Source organism: Dermacentor andersoni, chromosome 6 (assembly GCF_023375885.2).
Source record: "Dermacentor andersoni chromosome 6, qqDerAnde1_hic_scaffold, whole genome shotgun sequence".
Lineage (NCBI taxonomy): Eukaryota > Metazoa > Arthropoda > Arachnida > Ixodida > Ixodidae > Dermacentor > Dermacentor andersoni.
The window spans coordinates 1,596,539-1,622,164 of NC_092819.1; the positions used below are offsets into that span (position 1 = coordinate 1,596,539).

Consider the following 25,626-nt stretch of genomic DNA (forward strand, 5'->3'; position numbering starts at 1 on the left):
GTTTTTATGTGCCCACTCTGGAAGAATCATGGCACGAGACACTGACGCCGATCAAGCTAGTGAAGTCTGAGTTATCCGAGGCTTGCTCTTTTTTCCCCCCTATTGTATAGTGCTTTAAGATGGCGATGAGAAACCGAAAAGTTATCAAACTGGTGGGCGACACCAAAGTATGATGCCACCAGAGCGATACATGATGCACATTTCATGCCACCTGCAGCAGAGAATGGTGGTGCATTCAGGTTATCGCCTATTAAAAGCATGCAGTACGCTTCCAGCAACATTACGCCACACATGCTGTGAAATGAATAGGTAAAGTAGTTTATTGCAGTGGGTTGGCAGAGATAGCTGTGAATGGTGGCGTGCGATGACCTGTGAGGAGATTTGCTGGTACCAGGATAGGAAGCCAAGCGCATGGCAGCATTTAAGTAAAGTCAATCGTATTTAAGAACAGATTTATCAAATCCCACACGATGTGCCGTACTGTGTTCCCACTGATTTTTTTTTTTTTTTGTCGCCTTACAGCTGTGAAAAAAATCCTCAGAGGTGCTTATTTCCGTGCCCTTTAGTTCCTTTTTTTCTTTCCTCAGGACATCTTGCCTATGGTTGTAGGTTGCAAAGCTCTCACTTGTAAGCCACTTTTTTATCAGGGTTGATTTGCCAAAGCAGTGAGTGTGGGCAATTCATATATTGTCTGCTCCCAGAGCCAAACTGCTCATATCAATAAGAAGGCTGTCTCTATCCATGGCTCATGGTCTTAGATGTCTTCAGTTCCAAAGAATATCAAATTGCGAAGCCATCTCCAATTTTCAATGCCTCCCAACTTTTTATCATTATCTGTAGCTCGGCCTCATTAAGCTCATTAGACTTGTGGCAATCTGCAACACTGCTCCGCAGCTTGTGAATGTGTTCAATATTCTTGTCCAACTTTGTCAAGCATGCATTTATTTTCTCTATAGCAGGCTCATAGGCAGCATGGAATATTTCATTTGCAATTGACCACCCTTGATTTAGTTTTGGCCAATCAGAACCTGCTACAGAATAGTATTACCGGGGGATCCACTATTATGCTCCGAACCCGCCGTGGTTGCTCAGTGGCTATGGTGTTAGGCTGCTGAGCACGAGGTCGCGGGATCGAATCCCGGCCACGGCGGCCGCATTTCGATGGGGGCGAAATGCGAAAACACCCGTGTACTTAGATTTAGGTGCACGTTAAAGAACCCCAGGTGGTCAAAATTTCCGGAGTCCCCCACTACGGCGTGCCTCATAATCAGAAAGTGGTTTTGGCACGTAAAACCCCATATATTATTATTACTATTATGCTCCGCATAAGAGCAATAGCAATAAGTAAAATGCAGTTTGTCTCATAAGCACAAATCGACACCTACGATGAAATGTTGGCTCATTGACATTAGACAAAGAGTGCACACTCATGAACAACAAAGGGGACAGAACCAGTAAGGCGTACCGAACCAGTTTGCCACAAAACTGATTGTAACCAACCTTCATGAACAGCCAAAACGTGAGCAGCCCTGCCATTGTCGTGTCAGTTCCACATTCTAAGGGAAAAGTGGTGAAATGCTGCTCTTGCAGCCTGTGGTGGTGCTCTGTGAAGCTTCATTGACTTCTACAGAGCATTGCTCAATTTCAGCGGCACTGCACAAGCCATCATTAAAGCCATCACTGATCACCACCATGAGCAAGCTGCACAACATCTTTGAAACCAGAAAAGATGACTCCTTAATGCGACAGCACAATATGTTACGAGCGCACCCCTGCAAGGCGCAGTTGACAAGAACAGGCAAAACATGAGCATTGTGTCACATCCAAAAACGATGTAACATTGTTGAGTGCAAGTGCCCGACATACTAGGCTGGCTGCAGCACGTTTGTTAATATTAATACAACTGAAACAACACCCCCTGCCGGGTTGTTAGGTTGTCATAAATATAACACAGTGCTACCCTTGTGCTGGTTCAACATCCCCTTGGCTTTCTTGGTGAACTCTTGGCCCTCGGCTCAGAGAGCAATAAGTGCTCGTCCTAGTGCACTCAACTTTCTTAGTGCACCTCAGCCCGCCTAAAGCATACCTCTCTTGCTAGAGGTTTGTTTAGGATGTTGATATCTCATCTATCTAGACGTAGGTCACTATCACACTCACTTTTCTGAAGTGTTCGTGCCTTCACACATCTTTAACAGTGAAATAAAACCTGTTTGAAGCGCAGCACTTGTCCTGCCTATTTCATTGCTTTCATTGTGTGCCCATTTTTTTCTATTGTGCACCAACAATATAATGCAACCATATTCCACTAATTTCACGACAAGCAATGACACTAAATGCCAGAATAATGGCCTCCATTATTGCCGAAGCTGTTAAAGTGCTTTGCGATAGAGTGTAATAGAAGAACTGTGCTTGTGCAACGTGATGCAGCACACTCAGGGTTTGTCATTCAGTAAGCATTCTGTGTTGAAACTAGTTTACCCCAGTGCAGGGTTGCACTGGCTAGCTTCCCTTCTTCCTCCTGTACTTATCAACTACACTTGAGTGTACAAGGATAAATGCAGACTGCGTCTAGTGTCCTGCTATGCAATTTGTGTCGTCCACTACTGTGCAGAGCTTTCTGCTCATTGGTGTTTAGAACTTCGCAGCAGCAACCAAACAACAGGTTTCTCTGTCCCCATTGCAAACTTTCTTCGTGCATTGTTGTTGTAGGAGATCAGGTGTACTTCCTTGCTAACCTTCTTCATTCATACTTATACCACAGTATACGCACAAAATGACCAATAACATCTGCTGTTTGTAAAAATATTCAGTGAAACCGCAAAGTGATAAATGTGGCTTTGTGATTTTTCTTTTTTTTCAAATGTGATTTCTTGGTGTTCTGCCTCTATATATTCAGTACAGGCCCAGCCAGTGATGCATTTCCCACTTTCTTCCTCTTGGAAGACTCTTCCACACATCTGGCCCACTTTTGTTATTCCCATTCCTCTTTAAACAGAGAACTGTCTTAACATACAATGTTTTAAAGAGCTTTATTGTAAGCTGTAAAGGGGGCTTAAGTGGTCATTATACTCCACTAAAAGTAACCAAAGGTGAAATGGACATTGACCACTATGTAAATAATAAGATGTATTGGCACCTCCTGTATGGGTGTCGAAATGTCTTGTCATTATTTATGTTTGTAGTCTGTGCTTATTTTATCTTCGACTATCATTAATGCTCAGATCAGTTTTCATCAAACACTTGACTCCACTGGAAACCTCTCAAGTGATGTATTTACATGAATTCTGTGTGCCCAGGACCCCGAGCAGCAGCAACAGCAGGAGAAGAAGTTTGACTGTACAGGTTACGACCATGAGCTGGTGGAGCTGCTGGAGCGGGACATTCTGCAGCGGAACCCGAACGTGCGCTGGGATGACATTGCTGATCTGCACGAGGCCAAGAAGCTGCTCGAGGAGGCTGTTGTACTGCCCATGTGGATGCCTGACTTCTTCAAGGGCATCCGCCGCCCCTGGAAGGTGATAACCTACCATTGCATTTAGAAAGCACATGCATGCTAATATTCCAATAGGTCCTTTAAATGGAGCAGTCGGATGGAAGAGGCAGGTATTACTTGCACAAGATAGCACATTTACTTGCACAAGGTAAGATTTCCCATTTACCTTTTTATTTATTCGCTTTAGGACACATGTTGCAAGTGTGAACTTGAAGTCAGGCCATAGTCAAGTCATGTCTGCTTAGCAGAAATTCAAACACTAGCACCAACGTCAGGATTTCCGGACGCCCGATAATTTGGACACCTTCGCGGCACCGCCACGTACCCCTTAGAGTCGATGTATAAGAACATCTGAAATTTCAGGTGCAAAAAACCTTTGCCTTCTGATCTTCAAGATTTATTCCGCCGCCATTTTCATTATCTCGCCGCCTCAAACCGGCACTCTCGCCCGCAGATCCGCTGGCAGCCGTAGCTACCACCACGGCAACACTAGGCCTAGCGACTACCGTTCGCTGCCATGATTCTTGCTGTTTGGTGCCGTGTTTTTCATTGAAACAATTTACCACTGTTAGCAATGGTGTCGACCTTGCCTTTGTAATCCTCGCCAATTGCTTCGAAGCCCGAAAAGCACAACACGTTGCATAATACCGGTTACTGAAAGTCAGCTTCGCCTCAATACAGCACTATTACACTGTGACACATACGCGAAGTATTACGGTGAAGCATACAAAAAGTTAGAAGAGGTAATTGTCATGGGACTCGGTATGTTTCCTTTAATTATACATTCCTGCACCCGCCATCTCCTGTCACAGTACGAGCATTAATTGGCCTATTAAGTGTACTGGCAGGCCTTTAGAGCTATTTCGGACGTGCCTGTGGCGATTTGAACCCTTGTGTTTGTGTGTGTGTGGGGGGGGGGGGGAGCAGTAAAAGGCATGCATTAATTTTTTCAGACATTTTCGTGGCCCCTAAGGATTCCGAAAAATCGGATGTTGACTGTACATTGATACCAGTGAGCACTTTAGCAGTTAGGGATGATATTAATCCAACACATCTTTAACAGATGTTAGGGGACAGATATCTTAAAAGTGGTGCGAGCCTTATTATTTCTGCTTAAGCATACATGACTATTGCATGGCTTCAATTTTGCAATTTCAATATGCCCTAAAGTGAACTACTAAAAAATTGTTCAGTGAATTACCTTAATTAGCTACCTAGGCATCGCAATTTCTCATGCAGGTAATTTCTACCAACCTCTTCCAGAAATCCACTGTGAGCACTATGTTCAAAGTTGATGCTTTTTTTTCTATCTTTTCGTATTAGAAAAACACATGGTGTCATTAATTTTTTGTAGTTCTTGCAACAATCTGTCGTAGCCAAATATCACATATTCTTACCACCACACACACACAACATATTCTTATATAATGGCCAGACCCATGTTAGTTCTGCACTGCCATACTTGGGTCTAAATGCCACTGAATAAGAAGGTATTTAAAACATTGTCCGTTCATGGGACACAGCCCACTTTTTTACTATGCAGTATCGGCACAACATAGCGACATAAGGCACGGCTCATCAGGTTGTTCAGCCTGTTCCTTAGTTCTGCTGTTTAAGGTAGTCTGTTAAGAAGGAAGCGCGCTGCAACACTTTCTGTGGGCAATTGCTGCACCCTGAAGTTCCTGTTTTGTACACATGCAGGGAGCTCTCGTCACTCCTTCGCTCCCTGAAATGTGTATGGGCACACTATTCACTGCAACATTCCTTTCACATTTCATGTGTAGCTTCTTCATCTCACAGACTTACTCCAGGGCTCCTTTGGGCAGCATGCTTCCAATGAATGGCAACTGGCTGCTGCAGCTCTGCAGTTGCATGTGAACAACAACAAATGAGGTAGACATTGAATTTAAGACTAAGCAGGGGGTCGCACACAGCAGCAAACCTGCATTTTTAAAGGGCACTGAACCACTTTTTGATGATGATATGTAGCTTTTAATGGCGCAAGGGCCAAGTGTGGCCAAAGAGTGCCAAGTGAACCACTTTTTATTAAAGCCAAGAGATGCATTTGAAGTTCAATTAGGCTATTTCAGAAATACTTCGCCGCAATAAGTACTTCAATGTGTTCAGCAAAAGCAGAGTTATTGGCAGTCAAACATCCCTGTCGCGGTGCTTGCTGAACGTCACACTGGCGTACAGTTCAAATTTGATTTTGGATGTTCACGAAGATGCCATTACTTTAATTTGGCACCTACGACGTGCCAAATGCATTGTCCTCAGCGAGCCGCAGTGCGCTCAGCAGCAGACTCATCGTGGCACCTCGCAGCCGCTGCTGTATCTACGCTACATAGCAGACTGCACCTACGTGCAACTGTAATGTGTACGTGCAGCCTTTTGTTTCTGCATGTCAGGGCTTGAGTGCGTGCTCACGCTCATATGCTCGTGTGGCTGTGGTGCACGGTGTAGACCAGCTTTGTCCTGCACCAACTTGGCCGACAGATAGTAGCCACATTCAACTTGCACATTTTGAAGCACTATCAATTGATCAATATGAAGCGAAGTCTGCCAAGGTATCGAACCAGGAGCAGCCAGGAGAGAATGCGCACTGGCTAGTGTGCGTGTGGTCTGACCTTATGTTTTGCATTGTATGGAGCTAGTTGAGTGTTCAAAACTAGTCGTAATTAAGGAGACTCGACGGCTACGGCACCGATAAGCAGGGTGACGAAAGCTTAATTCCTACGTGGGCGGCCGCTTCCGAGCGTGAGCAGATGATAGTCGGCTTCTTCCTGAAGTACGTGATCATTATCAAAATTTGAAAGCAGATTTTCACTTAGTTCAGTTTGTTTATTAGGAAGAAGTACACTGATCCAAACACCCCTCTTGATTGACGTCAGCTATTGGCTAATGCCAGCCACATATGGGAATCTGCTATATTACGAAATAAGCTATCCAGAAAAGAGTTAAAGCAGGCCTTAATTGAAAAGAGTGCATCTGAAAAAACGTGACGTCCTGCTCCACTTGCAAGCTCCGTGCGCTTGCACAACTGCAAAATTTGGCTATGTTGTTCGAAGCTGTGTATGCTATACACAGACTGTTTTTTCACCAAGCCCGAGGGATGGTTCAGGACCACTTTAAAGCATATTGGCTTATATTTGTGCTCACGTGCGAGCTGCACCCAGTAAAGAGGAGGAGGTGGCCCTTATAAGTTAGTATATACTGAATCAAGCAAACTACGGGGACATGCGCAGCAAATATAACATCAGCAGCCTTCCTCGTTAAAGGAAGCATTTTTGCTGTAACAAGTTGTGATGTAGCTTGACCACAGCACTGGATCCAGAAGCAATTTCGTCAATGAATCGCTCTTAATGCCATAATTCATTTTCTCTGCCAATGTATGGCACATTGAAGTTACGATCAAGCATGGTAACGTGTCCTCTGCCTCAATTGCAATATCTTATGCCCCAACAGGTAAAATATTGCCACAATCCTGTAAACAAGTGACATTAACTGTACATATTTTTTCGGCAAACGCAAGCACCACTTTTGATGTTCGCTGATGAGGAAGAAGAGCACGAAAACATTGTAGGAGCAATGCATAAAGAGCTGCAACATCGACTCGAACACAAAGTGTGGTGTTGCCTGTGACAAACTGGTGGAGGTGCAGGGTAGATGCACTCGAACCTCCAGGAACTGGAAACTCCCGTCATTGGTGTGAGTTTGTCAGAAACAGCCAGCCTTCGCAGAAGCCACCAGCTCCAAGGACGGCCTCTGAGAGGCTTGGGCCCACACGGTCCACCGAGGATGTCTCATTGCAACTGGAGGCATGTGGCACGCAACAGGTAGGAATTTGAATGGCAGGTGCATGATATCCCCAGTAGTGCCGAAAGAAAGAAATGCCCTTCATAGCAGGATGCAGAAACTAAATGAAAGTGTTGCAATGTTCGTCAAGGACACGTCACGACTCTTCGAGCGTGCTGACCCCGGCATGACAGAGGCAAAGAAGGCTATTGATAGGAAAAGTGAAAGAGCAATTGTTTGTCGGTTTGATATGTAGGCCACCTACCACAGCAGCTGAGTTTGTCAGCAAGGCCACAACAATGGAACAAGTACTTCAGCAACATTCCTCAGCATATGACTGCCAAATTCTCCTGGGTCATCATCATGACTCACGTTACCATATGACACTGATGTAGGAGAGCGCAATAGTAAAGTCCCACTGCAGTATGTACCTCATGTTTCGATGGTAGCAATAGATTGTGTTGCTATATTGATTCAGTACTAACGCGTTACTGTCGACAGCCATTCGTGAGATAGGTTTTATCACAATTTTTTCAGTTGTGAATACGAGCACTTCGCCTGACGAACTGTGATCCGAATTAGCTCGAAATAGGTATTTGGAGCTAATCAGTGGTTCTGCTGATTCGCAGTCAGATAGACCTCTGGAGATTCTAACCTTGATGTACCAATGAACACAAAATTAATGTTAATTTTAAACTGTCGGCTGCCCAACAACTGAGCATTCGAAGCCTTTTACAATCTTTTGGTGAATGTTGTGCTTCAACATCGAAGGTCCACCAAAAGTGATTGCGAAACAGAATTATTACCAGCCATAATGAAAGACCTGTGCGCCAACGAGCCTACTGTGTTTCTCGTTAGGAACATGACCCTATTCAGGGCCAAGTCCAACAAATGCTTGCTGATGACATCATACTGCCTTTGATGTGTTCCTGGGCATCACCTGTGGTTCTGGTTAAAAAGAAAGATGGTACAATACGTTTTTGCGTTCATACCACAAGCTGAACATTGTTAGAAAAAAGGACATTTACTCACTTCCTCACAATGACAATTCCTTGCACCATCTTTGGCATGCTTAATTCTTCTCGTCAATTTGTAGCAGTTACTGGCAGATAGGAGTTAATGACCGTGGCTACGAGAAAACCTCCTTTATAACGCCCCACAGACTCTATAAACTTAAGGTGCTTCCCTTCGGCTTGTGCTTAGCACCCCCTACTTTTGAGCGAATGATGGATATGTTCTTTTTAGGCCTGAAGTGGCAGTCACGTCTCATCTATTTAGATGACATGGTTGTGTTCTCTGCAACTTTTGAGCAGCATCTGCAGCACCTACACACCACGCTTGACGAAACTTGTACTGCCGGCCTGTCTTTAAAGCCTGGAAAATGTCATTTTGGATACTATGAACTAAAATTTTTAGGCCATGCTGTCAGCTATAATGTCGGCTGTTGTTGCCTTTCCAACACCGATAATCAAACATAACCTCCACTGCTTTATCTGGGAATTCGTGCATATCATAGACATTTTATGGCTCTTTTCAAAGATGGCAGAACCTTTAAACCACCTTACAAAGAATGAAGATACTTTTGTTTTGGAGCAGGATCAACACAATATCTTCTGCAAGCTCCAGAAACATGTGCAGACGCCTCCTGTTCTGGGACACTTTGACAAAGAAAGCTCTACATAACTTGTGGGAGATATGGGGTTCCCCTCCGTACTCTTGGGACAAAGGAACGACAACACAGTAGTGCAAACAATCACAAGGGCATTTATTGCACCTTTCATAGATCAATGCCTGCTAGCCGAGTTGCTATCCCCAAGACATGCCGATGGGCGCGCGACAAATCAAAGTCCGACTTACCGCGACCGCATTGCGAGCGAATATGTTCGCTCCATGCTGGATCCCAACGCCTGGTCGTTCGCGTGTTCGGTCACGCCAACGGTTGTGCGTTCGAAGGCGGCCACGCGAGGCGGTCTCACAGAAGCATGGTAGCAGCGCGCGCGGAATGTCCACGCTGTTCGCCGACCCGCCGGGAAAGAGACAAATGCCTTTCTTTCCCGCGCCTAAGTAACCCCGCCGCAGCGCAACACTAGCGCCATCTCTCACATTGCGCTTCAACCACTCCGACCGCCGCGGGCGCTAGGCCACACGGCGGGCGAAGCCGCCCTGCAGGAGACGAGCTATGCGGGAAAACTATATCTCAGGGGAGGCGTGAGAGTCACGCATCCCCACAAACTCTACACAGATGCCAGCAATGTTGGCCTCTGTGCCATCCTCATACACTGGCAAGATGTAGCCGAGTTTGTCATCATGCATGCAAGTTTACCTTGTCCCCAGCTGGAAAAACTGTTCCACTATAAAAAAATAATGTTTGGTGGTAGTGCGGGCAATTGCTAAGTTTTGTTTGACCATATTTGGCATGCTCAAGTTTCATCTGGATGAAAGTTTCATAGGTGAGCTTGCGTACGGAAGCAGGAGACAGAGAAAGTGGTCTTTTGAGAAAGCCAAGTGATTTGGAGCAGTCGTTTATATATTCGTAATGTATACTGACCACGTAAATTGATTTGTGATTGTGACAGCGAGATAACAGTAAGAGTCAACTTGTACCTGTGACTCACTCAAGTTGACACTCAAGTTGACCCACCAGTGTACTGGTGGGTCAACTGGTGGTTAATGATTTGATGCTTGTAGGTTACACACAGGTACTTACATTTAGAAACTTTGAGAGACATTAGCTAAAGGGAGCGCCAGTTTGCTATTCCTTTTAAGTCTTCCTGGAGTTGGTCATTGTCGGAGGATATGCAGGGATACAAGATGGAATCCCAAATGAAGAACTGGATTGACAAAGAAATGCTCTTGGACAAGTTATTTATGAAGGTAAAAAACAAAAGAGGTCCAAGCACAGAGCCTTGTGATACACCTGATAAGACTGAACTACTTGACGAATGAAGGTTATTGATGATACAGTAAAAGCTCGTTAAATGAACCGCGAAGGGAAGCCGCTTCAGTTCGAATTAATAAAAGTTCGAACTAAAGAAAGTGAAAGAGAACAACAGTTCACTGCGATTTGGAAGCAGTAGGGCATGTCAGAAATTTAATGCTTGAAAACGTTTGTGATCGTAGTCTGCCTTTTTTCCTTGAAGGCGACTGTTAGCACTTTTTGCTCTAACGAGCGAATATGGCGGAAGGCCTTCTCTTTGCCTTCTTCAAAACTGAAGAAGAGACGGGCAGCATTCAATCCAGCCGTGACCTCCACAGCGGAGGGACGCACTGGCGCTTTGTCTTCCTCTTCCTCGTCGTCACTGGCAGCAACAGGTTCAGCGCTTTCTGAGAAATTATGTCCTCATCTTTCAGTGCACCACACACCACTGCGCCCTCGTCCACGTCGACATAGTCAGCAAAGGAGATTTGCAAAGCCCCCAAGATTCGCGACGAGCAAGAAGTCTCGGAAATCAATGTAAAACGGAGAGAAGGCAGCCGCTGCTGCCTTCTGGCCGACACAGCGCCGGTTAGGTTTTTCCCGATTTTTCTTTCTCTTGCCATTTTCTCCATTCCGGAGGCGACGCAGCCTTGTGTATAGGCAGTATGCGCGTTTCTCTGGCCGTGTGCCAGGCGCCAAGCCGCCGGCACTATGGCGCGTAGTTCGAATTATCCGTGGCGGAACTTTCTCGTGTTCGAATTAACAGGCTTTTTTATGCATAGACTTTTGTGGAGCTTGGCCGGACCAAATCGTACAGTTCGAATTATCCATAAATTCGAATTATTGAAGTTCGAATTAACGAGCTTTCACTGTAGTGCATTGAAACGTGCATAGTGCAATGAAACGTGTAATGCTGGCGAAAAGTGATGATTCGAACTGCCTTCCACTAAAGCCCCTCAATCTCCCAAAGTAGCACCATTCACTTCCCTCCTCCTCCGCTCGGCGCGGCCTCGACGGTGGCGCCGCCGGTGCTGGGCCTGCTGTAGCAGACGACGGCTAACACGCTACGGGAGGAAATCCGCGGAAAAGCTTGTTCGAGCCCTGCGAAGCAGTTTTTTCACTAGAGATCTTTCTTCGCCAGTTGGTAACTGGCCTTAAAAATGTCATCTTGAAATTGTGGAAGAAATAGAGAGAAGGAGTATTATTCAAGGCGTATTTAAGGTGTAAAGTGCACGCACGTTGAGAGTTCGTGTTGCTGAAACACGACGCAAGCACGCGGTGTGCTCAAACACGCGTGTAAATACCAAAGTTTCAGGTTTTGACAGCGTGAAAGCATGTGTGCGTGGTTTCGTAAGTTCATTTACGTACCTGCACAATACTTTTGTTCGGCCGGCGCGTGAGAGATTCCGACTGTCTGCGGTCAGCAATGCCTGGCAACAGGGCCGCTTTTTTCATTGCGGGTGTTTTGGTAATTGTGACGATATATTGTTATTTCTTTACAAGTACTGCTCCAGGAGTGCACATTGTGGGGAGCACACGCGCCCATCTTCCCCCGCGCCGTCGCGTCGAGAGCCGGCATAGACGGGGGAGAGGTGCACTATGCCCTCTCCCGATTCTCCCTCGCGACGCGCACGCGCCCTTCCTCCGCGACTCGCGGGCAGGCAGCTGACAGGCGAGGAGGACATTCCCCTCGCCCAGCTAAAAAGGTACAAAACAGCGCGACTGGGGAAGACCCTCGCTCTCTGAGGCCGGACCCATAACCTGCCGGACTGGAGTACCTGCTGCTACCCGTGAGTGACCACGTTGCCTGACTATCCCGGGCAACGAGGCCAGACTATTTATTACTATTACGGAGAGGACGTCCCTCTGCGAGTGTTCGCTATTGCTAATAGCAATAAACGTTGTTACCGTTGACACCGCTGGTTGCCTTATTCGTCCGAACCCGGCGTAGCCGCGATTCCCGCGCTACGGGTTGGGAGTACCACGAAGCGACTGCGTGGGGCTAGATCCGGAGCTCGCCTTCAGCCCTAGCCGCACGCAGAGTGGAACCCCCACAACATGTAACGGCTAACGGAGGCCTCTGAAGAGCACGTGACATTGCAGTAAAGCAGGCGGCGCAGGGAGTCTTCGCATACAAAATTGGCTGTCCGCTGTAGCGGACCGCCTATCTTATACTCCCTTGGCATGCACAGGCTTCGGCAAGCTCCATCCAGCCCTGGTTCTAGCTTTGGTGCTCCCGTTGCAGCTTTCGTGCCCTGGAGGCGCCGTCAATAGTACGAAATAATGACACGTTGTTACAACTAGTAAATAAAATTTATTGAAGAAATACAATCGCGCCGAGGCGCCAACTTCTAAAGTAGCGCTAGCGCGCCCGCGCGAGAATTATGAAACACCAACAAGGAATTTACCGGCGCACGTACTACTCTACGATCAAAGTGCACGTTAAACATCCCCTGGCGACCTAGGTAAAGTTATCCGGAGCCATCCACTACGACCTCCACCATAGCTTTAGTCGCTTCGGGACGTTAAAAACGTTACATCACCACAAACCAAATCAATACATGCGGGCGTACATTCGAAGCTAAAACGCTGCATCCATAAGTCATAGTCAGCTTTGCAAAAGCGTCGAGAATGTGCTAACTTCTGGTGGAGCCCAAAACACACCCATAATAAAGTCGCTTCTGTGTCACAGGCCAGCTGCAGATGCGTGCACTTTCACCACAAGACGAAACTACATGAAACAACGAGAGCACATTCGAAAAGAAAAAAGGCAACTTCAACGTGTTAAAAACCACACAGAGCATGAACACATACACTTTTTCGAAGCGGAAAGTGTCAACTAGGCTCAAAAGAAGAGGTTGTGAGGAGCTGTGGCACTTACTTGACGAAGCCATGCGTTCTTGCCACTTCCTTGAAGTCAACCCGCCCGATCCTGTAAATCAGCATATTTCTTTTTGCGTTGCGCCCGCCGGATGGCAAAGCAAAAAGCTTTTTGCCCTCGCTGTGTCTGTTGTGGCAACCGAAGGCGCAGCAGCACGGCATCGCATTTAAGTTCTTGGCACTAACACATTCTATCACGCTAACACATTCCGTCAGTCCGCCTGCCGTACTTTCGTCGCGCAGGCCCAACAATGGAGGTTGGAGCGCGCTGGAAAGAAAAAAATATACAAAAGGGTGGCGCCTGCTTTCATGTGACACATATTGGCCAAAGGGGGAGCGGAGGAGGCTGGGGAGCCAGGAGGCGTGGACGAGGAAGCACCAGGGTGCTTGCTGCCCTGGCGCTTCCGCCCTTTGCTGCCCAATAATTGCTGCATATGACGCAGCAGCTGGCTTTGCGTCCTGTCGCCGAGGTTGGCTTCGTGGAGAAGCTGTTGTAGCCATTAGCTTTCGGGGGGCGGGATCCTGCAAATGAGTGTTGCCTTCAACGCCTCGTAAATGTTGTCTGCTGGTGGGGAAAGTAACAGGTCTCGAATTTCGCTAGTGGTTGATAGGGGCAGACTGCTCACCGCATAATGGTATTTTGTGGAATCAGCTGTGATGCGTCGTGCAGCGAATTGTGATTCTACCTGAATGAAGCACAATGCAGGGTCCGCAGTCCAAAACGGAGGCAGTTTGACGTCGACGCCGGAGTGTGTCGGAATTTCGGTGCCTTGAGGTGTGTCCATAGCACTTGCTACTCGTCTGGGTCACCAATGTAGTGCAGGACGCGAGCGCGGCTGGAAATCAGCAGAAAGAAGCGAGTGATGCGTCCCTAAAGAACAAGCAACAACTGACTTTATTTTCGTGTTCGTTCAGCCTGTACGGCTCGGTTGCACACCCTCGCCCCACTTCCCTTTCTCGCACACTACGCAATTTTTTATCGAGTCGTAAGGGGAAAGGGTGTCTGGCTGCTGCTGTGCGACTGTGAGGCTGCCACAGTTTCATCTTGTTTATCAGCTTTGACAGTTTAGTGAATTTACATAAAGCTAAAGACGAAGTCGAAGGAACACATACGACAGGACTGGCACTTGAACACATGCTCCAGTCCTGTCGTATGTGTTCCTTCGACTTCGTCTTCGTCTTTAGCGCTTTTTTATGAAAACCGTCAAGATGAACCAACTCGCCTAAATCAAGGTATTAGTGAATTCTTTTTATCATACTTTGTTGTTTTTTTTGTTAGGTTTTTCGTTACTTGGGAGAGCTTGCCTACGTGTTGCCTTGGTACTTTACCTCCCACTTCAATTGCTGCTACTGAAATCAGTCTAGTTACTGTTTCATTCATGTTCTATGTTATCTTCATCTTCCTGTTCTAAAGCCGCATATTTGTTTATGAGCACCAGCCTGAATTCATCGGCTTTTACCCTGGCTGCTTCTAGCTTTGTCTGTTTCCTCATGACTAATTTTGCTCTTTCTCGATGAATATGAATATGATGATTGGCCGATAATTTGGACTTTGTGAGAATCACCTTGAGGTAAGAATTATTGAGTGTCTGAAAAAGATGGATTCACCAGATAGAAAGTGTTTTTATTCCACAGGTGGCCACAAAAGCTTATCGATGCATTGCTGCACACACATAAACTTGCGGGTGCTTGCATCGATCAGTCTGTATTTTAACTGTTGTCATGTTTGTGGTACAGATGGGTGAAAGTAGTGTTATTGCATGCACCAAATCTTCATCCTTTGGCAACTTAAACAGATATTTTCTGCTAGCCAAATTATGGCTAAAATGAGGCTTGTTGTCGAGAATAGGCGGCTAGAACAGTTTCGTCAGGCAGCACTCTAAACCATAACTTCAGCCTCGTCTTCCATGAAGTGATCACAGTGCTGCTGCTGTTGGTGGCGTGCATCAACATCAATCAGTTCACGGTGTTCGTCTTCATCACAGTCACCCCCAGGAGAAATGCAACCAACCTGCTGGCTCAAGCAGTAGTAACCATGAGCAGCTCAGGGTGCTGCTTGAGGCGATCTACATGAACAATGTCATGTTCATGATGACGGAGGTCAGAGGGGAACGTCAGTGGTTTGATGACGTAAATCACTGAAGATGTGCATTGGACAGTGCTGTGATAAGGTCCATCAAAGCGGGTAAGAAGTTTTGAAGAGAGGCCAGGAGTGTTTGAAGGTACTGACAGCTAGGTGAGGTCGCTGGGAGAGTGAGTGCATAGTGAGCATCACGGAGCCTTTTCTGGCGCTGTTGCTCAGCGATGGTTGAGTGGCATGCTAACTTGCAGCACTCCTCAGCATGATGTGCTACAGTCGAAACAGGCACACATTCAGAAGAATTGTGCTGGTAGGACAGAAGGGTGCCCACAGTGTGGGATGGGTGATGGATGTGGAGCAAAAAGTAGAGAGAAAAGCCAGTGTTAGTTTGGGTTGCAGTGTTGTAGGCGAATGTAACTAATGGTAGAATAATGTCCCAATCTGTGTGGTCAGATGTGACGTACATGGCCAGCAAGTTGCCCAGGGTCTGGTTAAAACATTCGGCGAGCCCATTGGTCTGGGGGTGGTAGACGGTGGTGGTTCGATGAATAATGTGGCACTGAACAAGAGCTTCGACAACTTCAGAAAAAAAGATGCAGCCTCTGTCGCTGAGGGGTTTACGAGGTGGGCTGTGACAGAGGATGAAACAGCGGTGCAGAAAGGAGGTTACAATGAGTTTATGCCTACCTCATAAGATGGTCGACAGCGACGATGATCCAGCAGTTACCAGCGGGTATTATTGGAAGCGAACCACAGAGATCAATTCCCACACGATCAAATGGGCGGGACAAGGAAGTGGCTGCAAAGCTCCAGCTGAATGACAAGGTGGAGATATCCAATGTTGGCTGTCCATACATGAGTGAAAGAATTTGCAGACGTATGTAAACATTCCTCGCCAGTAGTAATGCTGCCCAAGTCGTTCATATGTTTTGAATACTCCGGCGTGGGCGCACTGCGGTCAACGTGAAAATGTGCACAGATAATGGACCGCAGGCTGCCCAGTATGAGAAGTAGCCATTTTTGGCCATTGGATGCGTAGTTGTGTCAGTGCAGAAGGTCACCGTGAATGGCAAAGTGAACAGCTTGGTGGTGGAATGCGCGAGAGGCTGGAAGCATTGGCATGTAGGAAAGTAGGTTGAGGAGGGCCGCTATCCAGGGGTCATGGTGCTGCTCTGAAGCAATTCTGTCAATGTTGAGAGGCGATATGACAGGTGTAAGCGTTGACAGGCAGTTAAAGTTGGCAGACATAGGAGACCGCTACAGAGCATCAGCATCCGAATGCTTGCGGCCAGAGCAGTAGACCACATTAATGTCGGACTCTTGAAGTTGAAGAACCCATCAGGCAGGGTGGTCACATAGGTCTTTCAAATTTGATAGCAAACAAAGGGCATGATGGTCTACGATGACGTCAAAAGTTCAGCCATACAAGTAAGGGTGGAACTTGCTAAGGGCCTATACGATGGCTAAGTATTCTTTTTCAGTTACACTCGAGGTGGTCTCTGCTTTGGTGAGTGTACAGCTAGCATAAGCAACGGCGTATTTAGGATGTCTGGGTTTTCGTTCTAGGACGGCGCCAAAACCTATGCCACTGGCGTCTGTGTGTACATCTGGTGGAGCTGCTAGACAGGATACTCCGCTAGACAGGATACCAGTAAGCTATCGCAGGAGACGAAAGATCTGATCAAGAAACACCAATGTATGAAAGCCTCTAACCCTACTGCTAGAATAGAACTGGCAGAACTTTCGAAGTTAATCAACAAGCGTAAGACAGCTGACATAAGGAACTAAAATATGGATAGAATTGAACATGCTCTCAGGAACGGAGGAAGCCTAAAAGCAGTGAAGAAGAAACTAGGAATTGGCAATAATCAGATGTATGCGTTAAGGAACACCTTAGACTTCCGTCAACCAAAGGACCAGGCAGGATTCCGTAAAGGCTACTAAACAATAGATCATATTCACACTATCAATCAGGTGATAGAGAAATGTGCGGAATATAACCAACCATTATATATAGCTTTCATTGATTACGAGAAAGCGTTTGATTCAGTCGAAACCTCAGCAGTCATGGAGGCATTGCGGAATCAGCGTGTAGACGAGCCGTATGTAAAAATACTGAAAGATATCTATAGCGGCTCCACAGCCACTGTACTCCTCCATAAAGAAAGCAACAAAATCCCAATAAAGAAAGGCGTCAGGCAGGGAGATACGATCTCTCCAATGCTATTCACAGCGTGTTTACAGGAGGTATTCAGAGACCTGGATTGGGAAGAATTGGGGATAAGAGTAAATGGAGAATACCTTAGTAACTTGCGCTTCGCTGATGATATTGCCTTGCTTAGTAACTCAGGGGACCAACTGCAATGCATGCTCACTGATCTGGAGAGGCAGAGCAGAAGGGTGGGACTAAAAATGAATCTGCAGAAAACTAAAGTAATGTTTAACAGTCTCGGAAGGGAACAGCAGTTTACGATAGGTAGCGAGGCACTGGAAGTGGTAAGAGAATACATCTACTTAGGACAGGTAGTGACTGCTGATCCAGATCATGAGAGTGAAATAATCAGAAGAATAAGAATGGGCTGGGGTGCGTTTGGCAGGCATTCGCAGATCATGAACAGCAGGTTGCCATTATCCTTCAAGAGAAAAGTGTATAACAGCTGTGTCTTACCAGTACTCACGTACGGGGCAGAAACCTGGAGGCTTACGAAAAGGGTTCTACTTAAATTGAGGACGACGCAACGAGCTATGGAAAGAAAAATGATAGGTGTAACGTTAAGGGATAAGAAAAGAGCAGATTGGGTGAGGGAACAAACGCGCGTTAATGACATCTTAGTTGAAATCAAGAAAAAGAAATGGGCATGGGCAGGACATGTAATGAGGAGGGAAGATAACCGATGGTCATTAAGGGTTACGGACTGGATTCCGAGGGAAGGGAAGCGTAGCAGGGGGCGACAGAAAGTTAGGTGGGCAGATGAGATTAGGAAGTTTGGAGGGTCAACATGGCCACAATTAGTACATGACCGGGGTAGTTGGAGAAGTATGGGAGAGGCCTTTGCCCTGCAGTGGGCGTAATCAGGCTGATGATGATGATGCGTTAAGAGACAAAGCCAGCAATATCATTACTAATATGGATGAGATAGTTCAAGTGGTTGAGGAGTTCTATAGAGATTTATACAGTACCAGTGGCACCCACGATGATAATGGAAGAAAGAACAGTCTAGAGGAATTCGAAATCCCACAGGTAATGCCGGAAGAAGTAAAGCAAGCCTTGGGAGCTATGCAAAGGGGGAAGGCAGCTGGGGAGGATCAGGTAACAGCAGGTTTGTTGAAGAATGGTGGGCAGATTGTTCTAGAGAAACTGGCCACCCTGTGTACGCAATGCCTCATGACCTCTAGCGTACCGGAATCTTGGAAGAACGCTAACATAATCCTAATCCATAAGAAAGGGGACGCCAAAGACTTGGAAAATTATAGACCAATCAGCTTACTGTCAGTTGCCTACAAACTATTTACTAAGGTAATCGCAAATAGAATCAGGAACACCTTAGACTTCTGTCAAGCTAAGGACTAGGCAGGATTCCGTAAAGGCTACTTAACAATAGACCATATTCACACTATCAATCAGGTGATAGAGAAATGTGCGGAATATAACCAACCCTTATATATAGCTTTCATTGATTACGAGAAAGCGTTTGATTCTGTCGAAACCTCAGCAGTCATGGAGGCATTACGTAATCAGGGTATAGACAAGCCGTATGTAAAATACTGAAAGATATCTATAGCGGCTCCACAGCCACCATAGTCCTCCATAAGGAAAGCAACAAAATCCCAATAAAGAAAGGCGTCAGGCAGAGAGATACGATCTCTCCAATGCTATTCACAGCGTGTTTACAGGAGGTATTCAGAGACCTGGATTGGGAAGAATTGGGGATAAAAGTTAATGGAGAATACCTTTATAACTTGCGATTCACTGATGATATTGCCTTGCTTAGTAACTCAGTGGACCAATTGCAATGCATGCTCACTGACCTGGATAGGCAAAGCAGAAGAGTGGGTCTAAAATTAATCTGCAGAAAACTAAAGCAATGTGTAACAGTATCGGAAGAGAGCAGCAATTTACAATAGGTACAAGTGGTAAGAGAATACATCTACTTAGGTCAGGTAGTGATGGCGGATCCGGATCATGAGACAGAAATAATCATAAGAATAAGAATGGGCTGGGTTGCGTTTGGCAGGCATTCTCAGATCATGAACAGCAGGTTGCCATTATCCCTCAAGAGAAAAGTGTATAATAGCTGTGTCTTACCAGTACTCACCTACGGGGCAGAAACCTGGAGGCTTACGAAAAGGGTTCTACTTAAATTGAGGACGAGGCAACGAGCTATGGAAAGAAGAATGATGGGTGTAACGTTAAGGGATAAGAAAAGAGCAGATTGGGTGAGGGAACAAACGCGAGTTAATGATATCTTAGTTGAAATCAAGAAAAAGAAATGGGCATGGGCAGGACACGTAATGAGGAGGGAAGATAACTGATGGTCATTAAGAGTTACGGAATGGATTCTAAGGGAAGGAAAGCGTAGCAGGGACCGGCAGAAAGTTGGGTGGGCGGATGAGATTAAGAAGTTGGCAGGGACAATATGGCCACAATTAGTACATGACTAGGGTAGTTGGAGAAGTATGGGAGAGGCCTTTGCCTTGCAGTGGGCGTAACCAGGCTGATGATGTGATGTGTGAATGCCTTATCACAGTCTGGAGACCATGACAACAGGTCACGGGAGGCCCATGGACTGTGAGAGGGCTGAACAATGTGGCAGCAAAACATGTTGTCGACATGCTCACTAATCACACGGCGCTCCACAGGAGACACTTGGTATGGTCGTTGCCACAGTGGTGAATGGAAGCCCGTGTCAATGTGGTGCGTGACTGTTGGCTTGCATCCAAGAGAAGGCTGAATAGTGTCGAATAAAGAACAAAAATGGTACAGGACAGCGATAGGCTCTGAACGATGATTTAATGTAAGGCCGTCAACAATGGATGGGCTAAAGATGTCGGTGGAAAACTTGTCAGAAGCAGAAAGAATGCTGATGTCGGTAGCATCTGGCATGTTGACGATATGCAGGGACTAAATGGCTTAGACATGGCCAAGACATTGGCCACTGAGCAATGTGAGCAGAGTGGGCAAAAGGTTGCAGACAAAAATATGACTGAAACCAGCCAAGAAAACGAGGATTGCGAAGGGGCGCAGTACAGTATTTTTTGCGATGTCTCAGAAGGGGCAAACAAAACAGTGGCTTCAGAGATGCTTCCGCAGGAAACGTAAAGCAACAGCAGTGTTCAGAGGAATGTCATTCTCCTCAGTGACGACTAATTTAGGGTGATGTGTGGGAAAATTGTCTACGCGGAGGTCACATAAAGGAGAAAGTTTGCCTTCTGCCTGCTCATAGTCGATGATGGCTTTGTGTCATGAGAGGAAATCCCATTCAAGAATTATGTCGTGAGAGCAAGATGACAGCACAATGTACTCAGTGATGTACATAACGTCCTCAATTACAACTCGGGCCATACAAGTTGCTGACTGATGAACATGCTGCACTGTTGCAGTATGGAGGGCTATTTAACAGGGATAAGCGGGCTAGTTGGTGGTCGTTAATGGAATGCATCATGTAACCGCACTAAAAAACAAGGGACAAGGAAGGAACACACAAGACAGGCGCGGAACTTCAACTAAGATTTACTACGGGAAATCTCACATTTATACAGGTATCGTAATCACCCTTGCCAATCATCAGACAGCCATCACTCGACGTTGGCATGCGGGCGTGAGTGCCGCAAATTTGCTTGTAAATATTTGTACTCTTTATCGCTCAATGATACTGAAGAACTGCTTACGCAGCTGCCAGATTGCATTTTTATACAGTAAGCTTCGTATATTTCACGGCTCAGTTGTGACGCAAACATCTTCAAGACTTTAGTGTCGCGGAACCTAGGCGTGCAATTACGACAGTGGCGACAATGGTCAGCCAGTTTTCCACCCCCCGCCAATCCTTCTACTCCTGCGCGGTGCTCCTGCAGTCTGACGTTCAGGCACCGGAGGGCTATACCAGCAACTGGCATCGTCACTTTCAGGATGGAGCAACAGTCTCATTCGTAACACAAACGGAGGCTCCAGTGTCCGCAAGGGAAAGAGTTGACTCCTTAAACAGAAATAGCAATGACGTTTGACAGAGAAAGGTGAGGACTTGGACCCAGTGACGGTGACGCAGTTCTTGCCTCATGAACTGCGGCATTTAGTTTTCCTCCTCTGTAGGCAGGGACGATGCATTGAGGAGAGAGAGTGCTGACGTGGTGATGGAGAGTGTTGATCCAAGGAGGGATGACGATCAGGAGTGCTTGGAGGTGATCCTAGAGTGTAGTGGAGCGGAGGCTGATTGACGTAGCAAGTCATTGATTGATAGTCATATGAGATGGCCATCTTCACACGGCAGCGACAGTAGTGGGTGATGTGCCAGGGGTGGCCACAGGCGAAGCAAATTGGTTTGTCATGTGAAGTGTGCCAAGGTTTTGTGGCTACAGGGCCTGTGCAAGGGCCTTGGCGGGAAGTGTGCGCCTGAATTGGTTGATGCAGCGTGAAAACAGGGTGCATTCGAGGCCTTGCGATGACGTTGGCATACGTGAAAGGAGCAGCTACAGGATGTGGCTTATGGGACACTGACACAGCTTCGGCAATTTCTGCTTCAATCGCCTGCCGAATAGTGGGTGATGGGTAAGGAGCAGGATGCTGCTGAGGGTGCTGCTGAGCAAACCACACCAGTGAGCGCTGCCAAAGTACTTCCTTGCATATGAATTCCTTGATCAGTGGCAGCAGTGTTGACTGGTCAGCGATGATGGCCAGGCCTGCAAGGCACTCTTTGTTTGCAACCAAGTGATGAGTCAAGCCCTGCTGTTTCCGGAGTTCATCGTAGCTCTGACACAATTTGATGAGCTCCACTATGCTGCTCTGGTTTTTTGTAGGCAGCATCTGAAAAACGTCGTCATCAATGCCTTTCAAAATGTGCTTGATTTTCTCAGATTCAGGCATGGAGGCATTGACACGCTTTGAGAGGTCAAGAACTTCCTCATTATAACTTGTGAACGACTCGCCCGGCTGCTGTGCTTGCTTGCGCAAATGCTGTTTGACTTTGAATGCAACTGTCGTACCGTGGGACGCCCAAACACTTCTATGAAGGCAGCCTTGAATATGGGGCAGGTTGAAAAATCTGCCTCGTGGTCAGCCACATTAGAAAGGTAGATGATGACATTGTTCAGCTTCGTGGTATCATACCATCGGTTGTGGACGCTTAAGACAATAGCCAGTCCTCCTCCAATCCCTCTGGTAACGCACCCCGGAGCAGATGATGGGGGAGAAAGGACATGTACGGCAGGGGCGTAGTTGCGTCTTCGGGTATACCCGGCCATAGCGTACCGGTGCAGACTTCCAGGATAGAAGCTTGGCAGTTGATCCCAGCACCTCCATCAGTTAAAATGAGGTTTATTGTCCAAAACAAGTGGCTAGAACAGTTATGTTTGGCAGTGCTCTGAACCGCAACTTCAGCCTCGTCCTGTATGAAGCAGTCATGATGCTGCTGCTGTTGGTGGTGTGCGTCATCTTCAGTTCATGGTGTTTGTCTTCATCACATTGCAAGTTTCTTCTCACCTGTCATTGTTCAACCTTGCTTCGTTGCTGTGCTTGTCAATACCGACATTAAAGGTGGAGCTTTGAAGCCGCTTGATGAATCTGAGCAACAAAATCCATTAATGCTTCAGACACAAACCGTCCTCCCCCTGCTGCTGCGCCTTGAATATACAGGACAGCACTTCTGCCGCCGGGGATTGTGCTGTGACACTCGACAACCAAGTTAACAGTCACTTGACTAAGGACAACAATACGTCTCTGTCCCCATGTGCTTGCCTCCATCTTGCATAGTAAATTTCTGCATACTTAACTTCCGTATAATAATAGGATTGCATCACCCAATCTGCTTATGTTCTTTTGTGTTTGCCTCTTGTATCTGCACTGCAATCACCTTAAGTAATGCTTTTAATGTACACTGGCAGTTTGATTCGTGGAGAGCTTGTGCTGATGACCACAGGATGTGCTGATGACCAACAGGGTGTGCTGATGACCGCAGGGTGTGCTGATGGTGGGGCCACCAGGCACTGGCAAGACCATGCTGGCCAAGGCAGTAGCCACAGAGTGCAGCACAACCTTCTTCAACGTTTCCTCTTCAACGCTCACTTCCAAGTACCGGGGGGAAAGTGAGAAGCTGGTGCGCCTGCTCTTTGAGATGGTGAGCTCTGCATAGGCTTGGTCAATAGTGGCCTACATTTGAGCATGCTACCATGTCAATGTTGCACCATCATTGGTATGTGAACTGCCACCACATTTGTAGCGTTGATCCAACTTTATATGCTGTCTAGGACAGTTCTTTTTTCGGAAAGCAAATGATAATGATAGTTAAGTGATTATGATGCCCTGTTGAGCAGCTGCTTATGCCTTTTAAAGTGCACATGCATTGCACTAGACTGATCAGGACCATTTTTTCATCAGCCAGTGGTTGCTGCTGAAATTAAAGGCACCAAGCAACTCTGATTAAACTACAGCCAGATTATTATGGAGTTGTTTGTATTGTAGACATAATTATTTAGTAATTAACAGCTGTAGTAAAATTATTGTGCAGTCAAATGTCGGATGATTGAAACTTGAAGGGGCTAAAAATTTGTTTGAATTAAAAAAAGGACCAGTTCTTGAAGTATTCGTGCAACATAGCACGATGCACGAATGGTGCAAGTCGTGAAATATCGCGGCGCTGCACCAGTTTTGAGATATTCATTTTCAAAGTGTCAGGCAAAATGCATTGGCATTTCAGTCACTTTTTTTAAGAAAACGCTGTTCTATTCATTCAAGCACAAAAGTAACTGAAACACCAATGCATTTCGCCGGATATATTGAAAAGCAATATCTCGAAACTGGTGCAGTCCTGAGAATTCGTTCCAAGTGAATACGCCTTGCGAGCTCACCGGCTGTAACTCGCAGATTGAAATAGTGGCCGTAATGTTAATAATTAAAAGTTAACAAAATTATGTTCATTATTTAATTAAGTATTTTGATTTATCTTAGAATTAATGGTCACCTGATCGAGTAATTTAGATCAAGGATTATAATTGCCACAGGCAATTTAAAAAAAATTGGTGCAGTTAAAAAAAAGCACCCGGTATAATGGCATTAAGAAGCTTAAGGCCTTATACTTTGTGGGGTTCTCACCCCTTCTCTTGATACAAAGGAACGACAACACAGTAGTGGAAACAATCTCAAGGGTATTTATTTCACCTTTCATAGACTAATGCCTGCTAGCCGAGTTGCTATCCACAAAACATGCCAATGGGCACGTGACAAATCGCCTAAGTCCGACTCACCGCGACCGGATAACGAGCGAATATGTTCGCCCCATGCTGGACACCAACGCCTGGTCATTCACGTGTACGGTCATACGAACGGTGGCGCATTCAAATGATCGTGTTCGTCCATTCCGGAGTAGGCATCACGAGATGGTCTCAGGGAAGCATGGATCGGCGCACGCGCAGAACGTCCGCGCCGCTTGCTGATCCCGAGCCAAAGAGGAAGAGCCTTCTCCGTTCCGCGCCCAAGTAGCCCGATATAGGTGGCGTTAGCAGAGCCACACTCATGCCATCTCTCGCAATGCGCTTCAACCACACCGACGGCCGCGGGCACCAAGCCACGTGGCGAAGCCGGATTACAGGAGGCGGGAGCTATGCGGGAAAGCAACATATCAGGGGACGCGTGGGAGTCGCGCATCCCCACAACTTTTAATGGCATAAACCTCGCCTGTGTGGCACGAGTATAAGTCATGGAAGTGCTTTTTAAGCGCATCCTAGGACACCCACACTATGTAGCAGTCCACAGTAACTTGCCTGCTAAAGTGCATTTCTAGTACCTTGGGCCTTCCTTATGATGTTCCTCCTGATCATTGTTCTTTGGTTACTTGTGCGGCCTATGTCAAGGTTCAAGCTCTGGCCCTCTCCTTCTGCGTTCGGTCCAGGATTTTACCTCCTGCAATTCTGGCTATGCTTGGGGGGTACAACCAGTCAGGGTTCTACCGTGACTGGTTGTACGCAAGGACCTTTTGTGATGACGACGTGAGGCGTGCACGCCAGAGATGGCGGGAACACTCCAGGCTGTTGACCTATTCCACTGAAACCTTCTGGCACGGCGTTCTGGACGTCCTTCGTCCTTTGGCTTCCCGCAAGGTCATGCCTAGTGAGGACAGGCTCCACAATATAGGTGACGCTGACGTTCCTGCGGAAGTTCGCCGGATTCTGTGCCTCGATCCGAAATTCACCGTTCAGCCTCGGAAGGATCCCGCTGAGCTTCTGACTTGTGTCTGTGATGTGGCTAAGATGGCG

At 46.7% G+C, this 25,626-nt stretch overlaps 1 protein-coding gene across 5 annotated transcripts in view; it reads left to right on the forward strand.

The window, feature by feature from the left end:
- Kat60 (katanin p60) overlaps window positions 1-25,626 on the forward strand; it is a 131,329-nt gene that overhangs the window by 63,251 nt on the left and 42,452 nt on the right. For all 5 annotated transcript variants that reach the window (XR_008610291.2, XM_055065740.2, XM_055065741.2 and 2 more), the window contains exons 5-6: window positions 3,297-3,515; window positions 23,334-23,492. Coding sequence is in view for 4 of the 5 variants with exons in the window: in XM_055065740.2 (XP_054921715.1) it covers window positions 3,297-3,515; window positions 23,334-23,492 (378 nt within the window). In the remaining variant the exon portion in view is untranslated. The remainder of the gene's footprint in view (window positions 1-3,296; window positions 3,516-23,333; window positions 23,493-25,626) is intronic.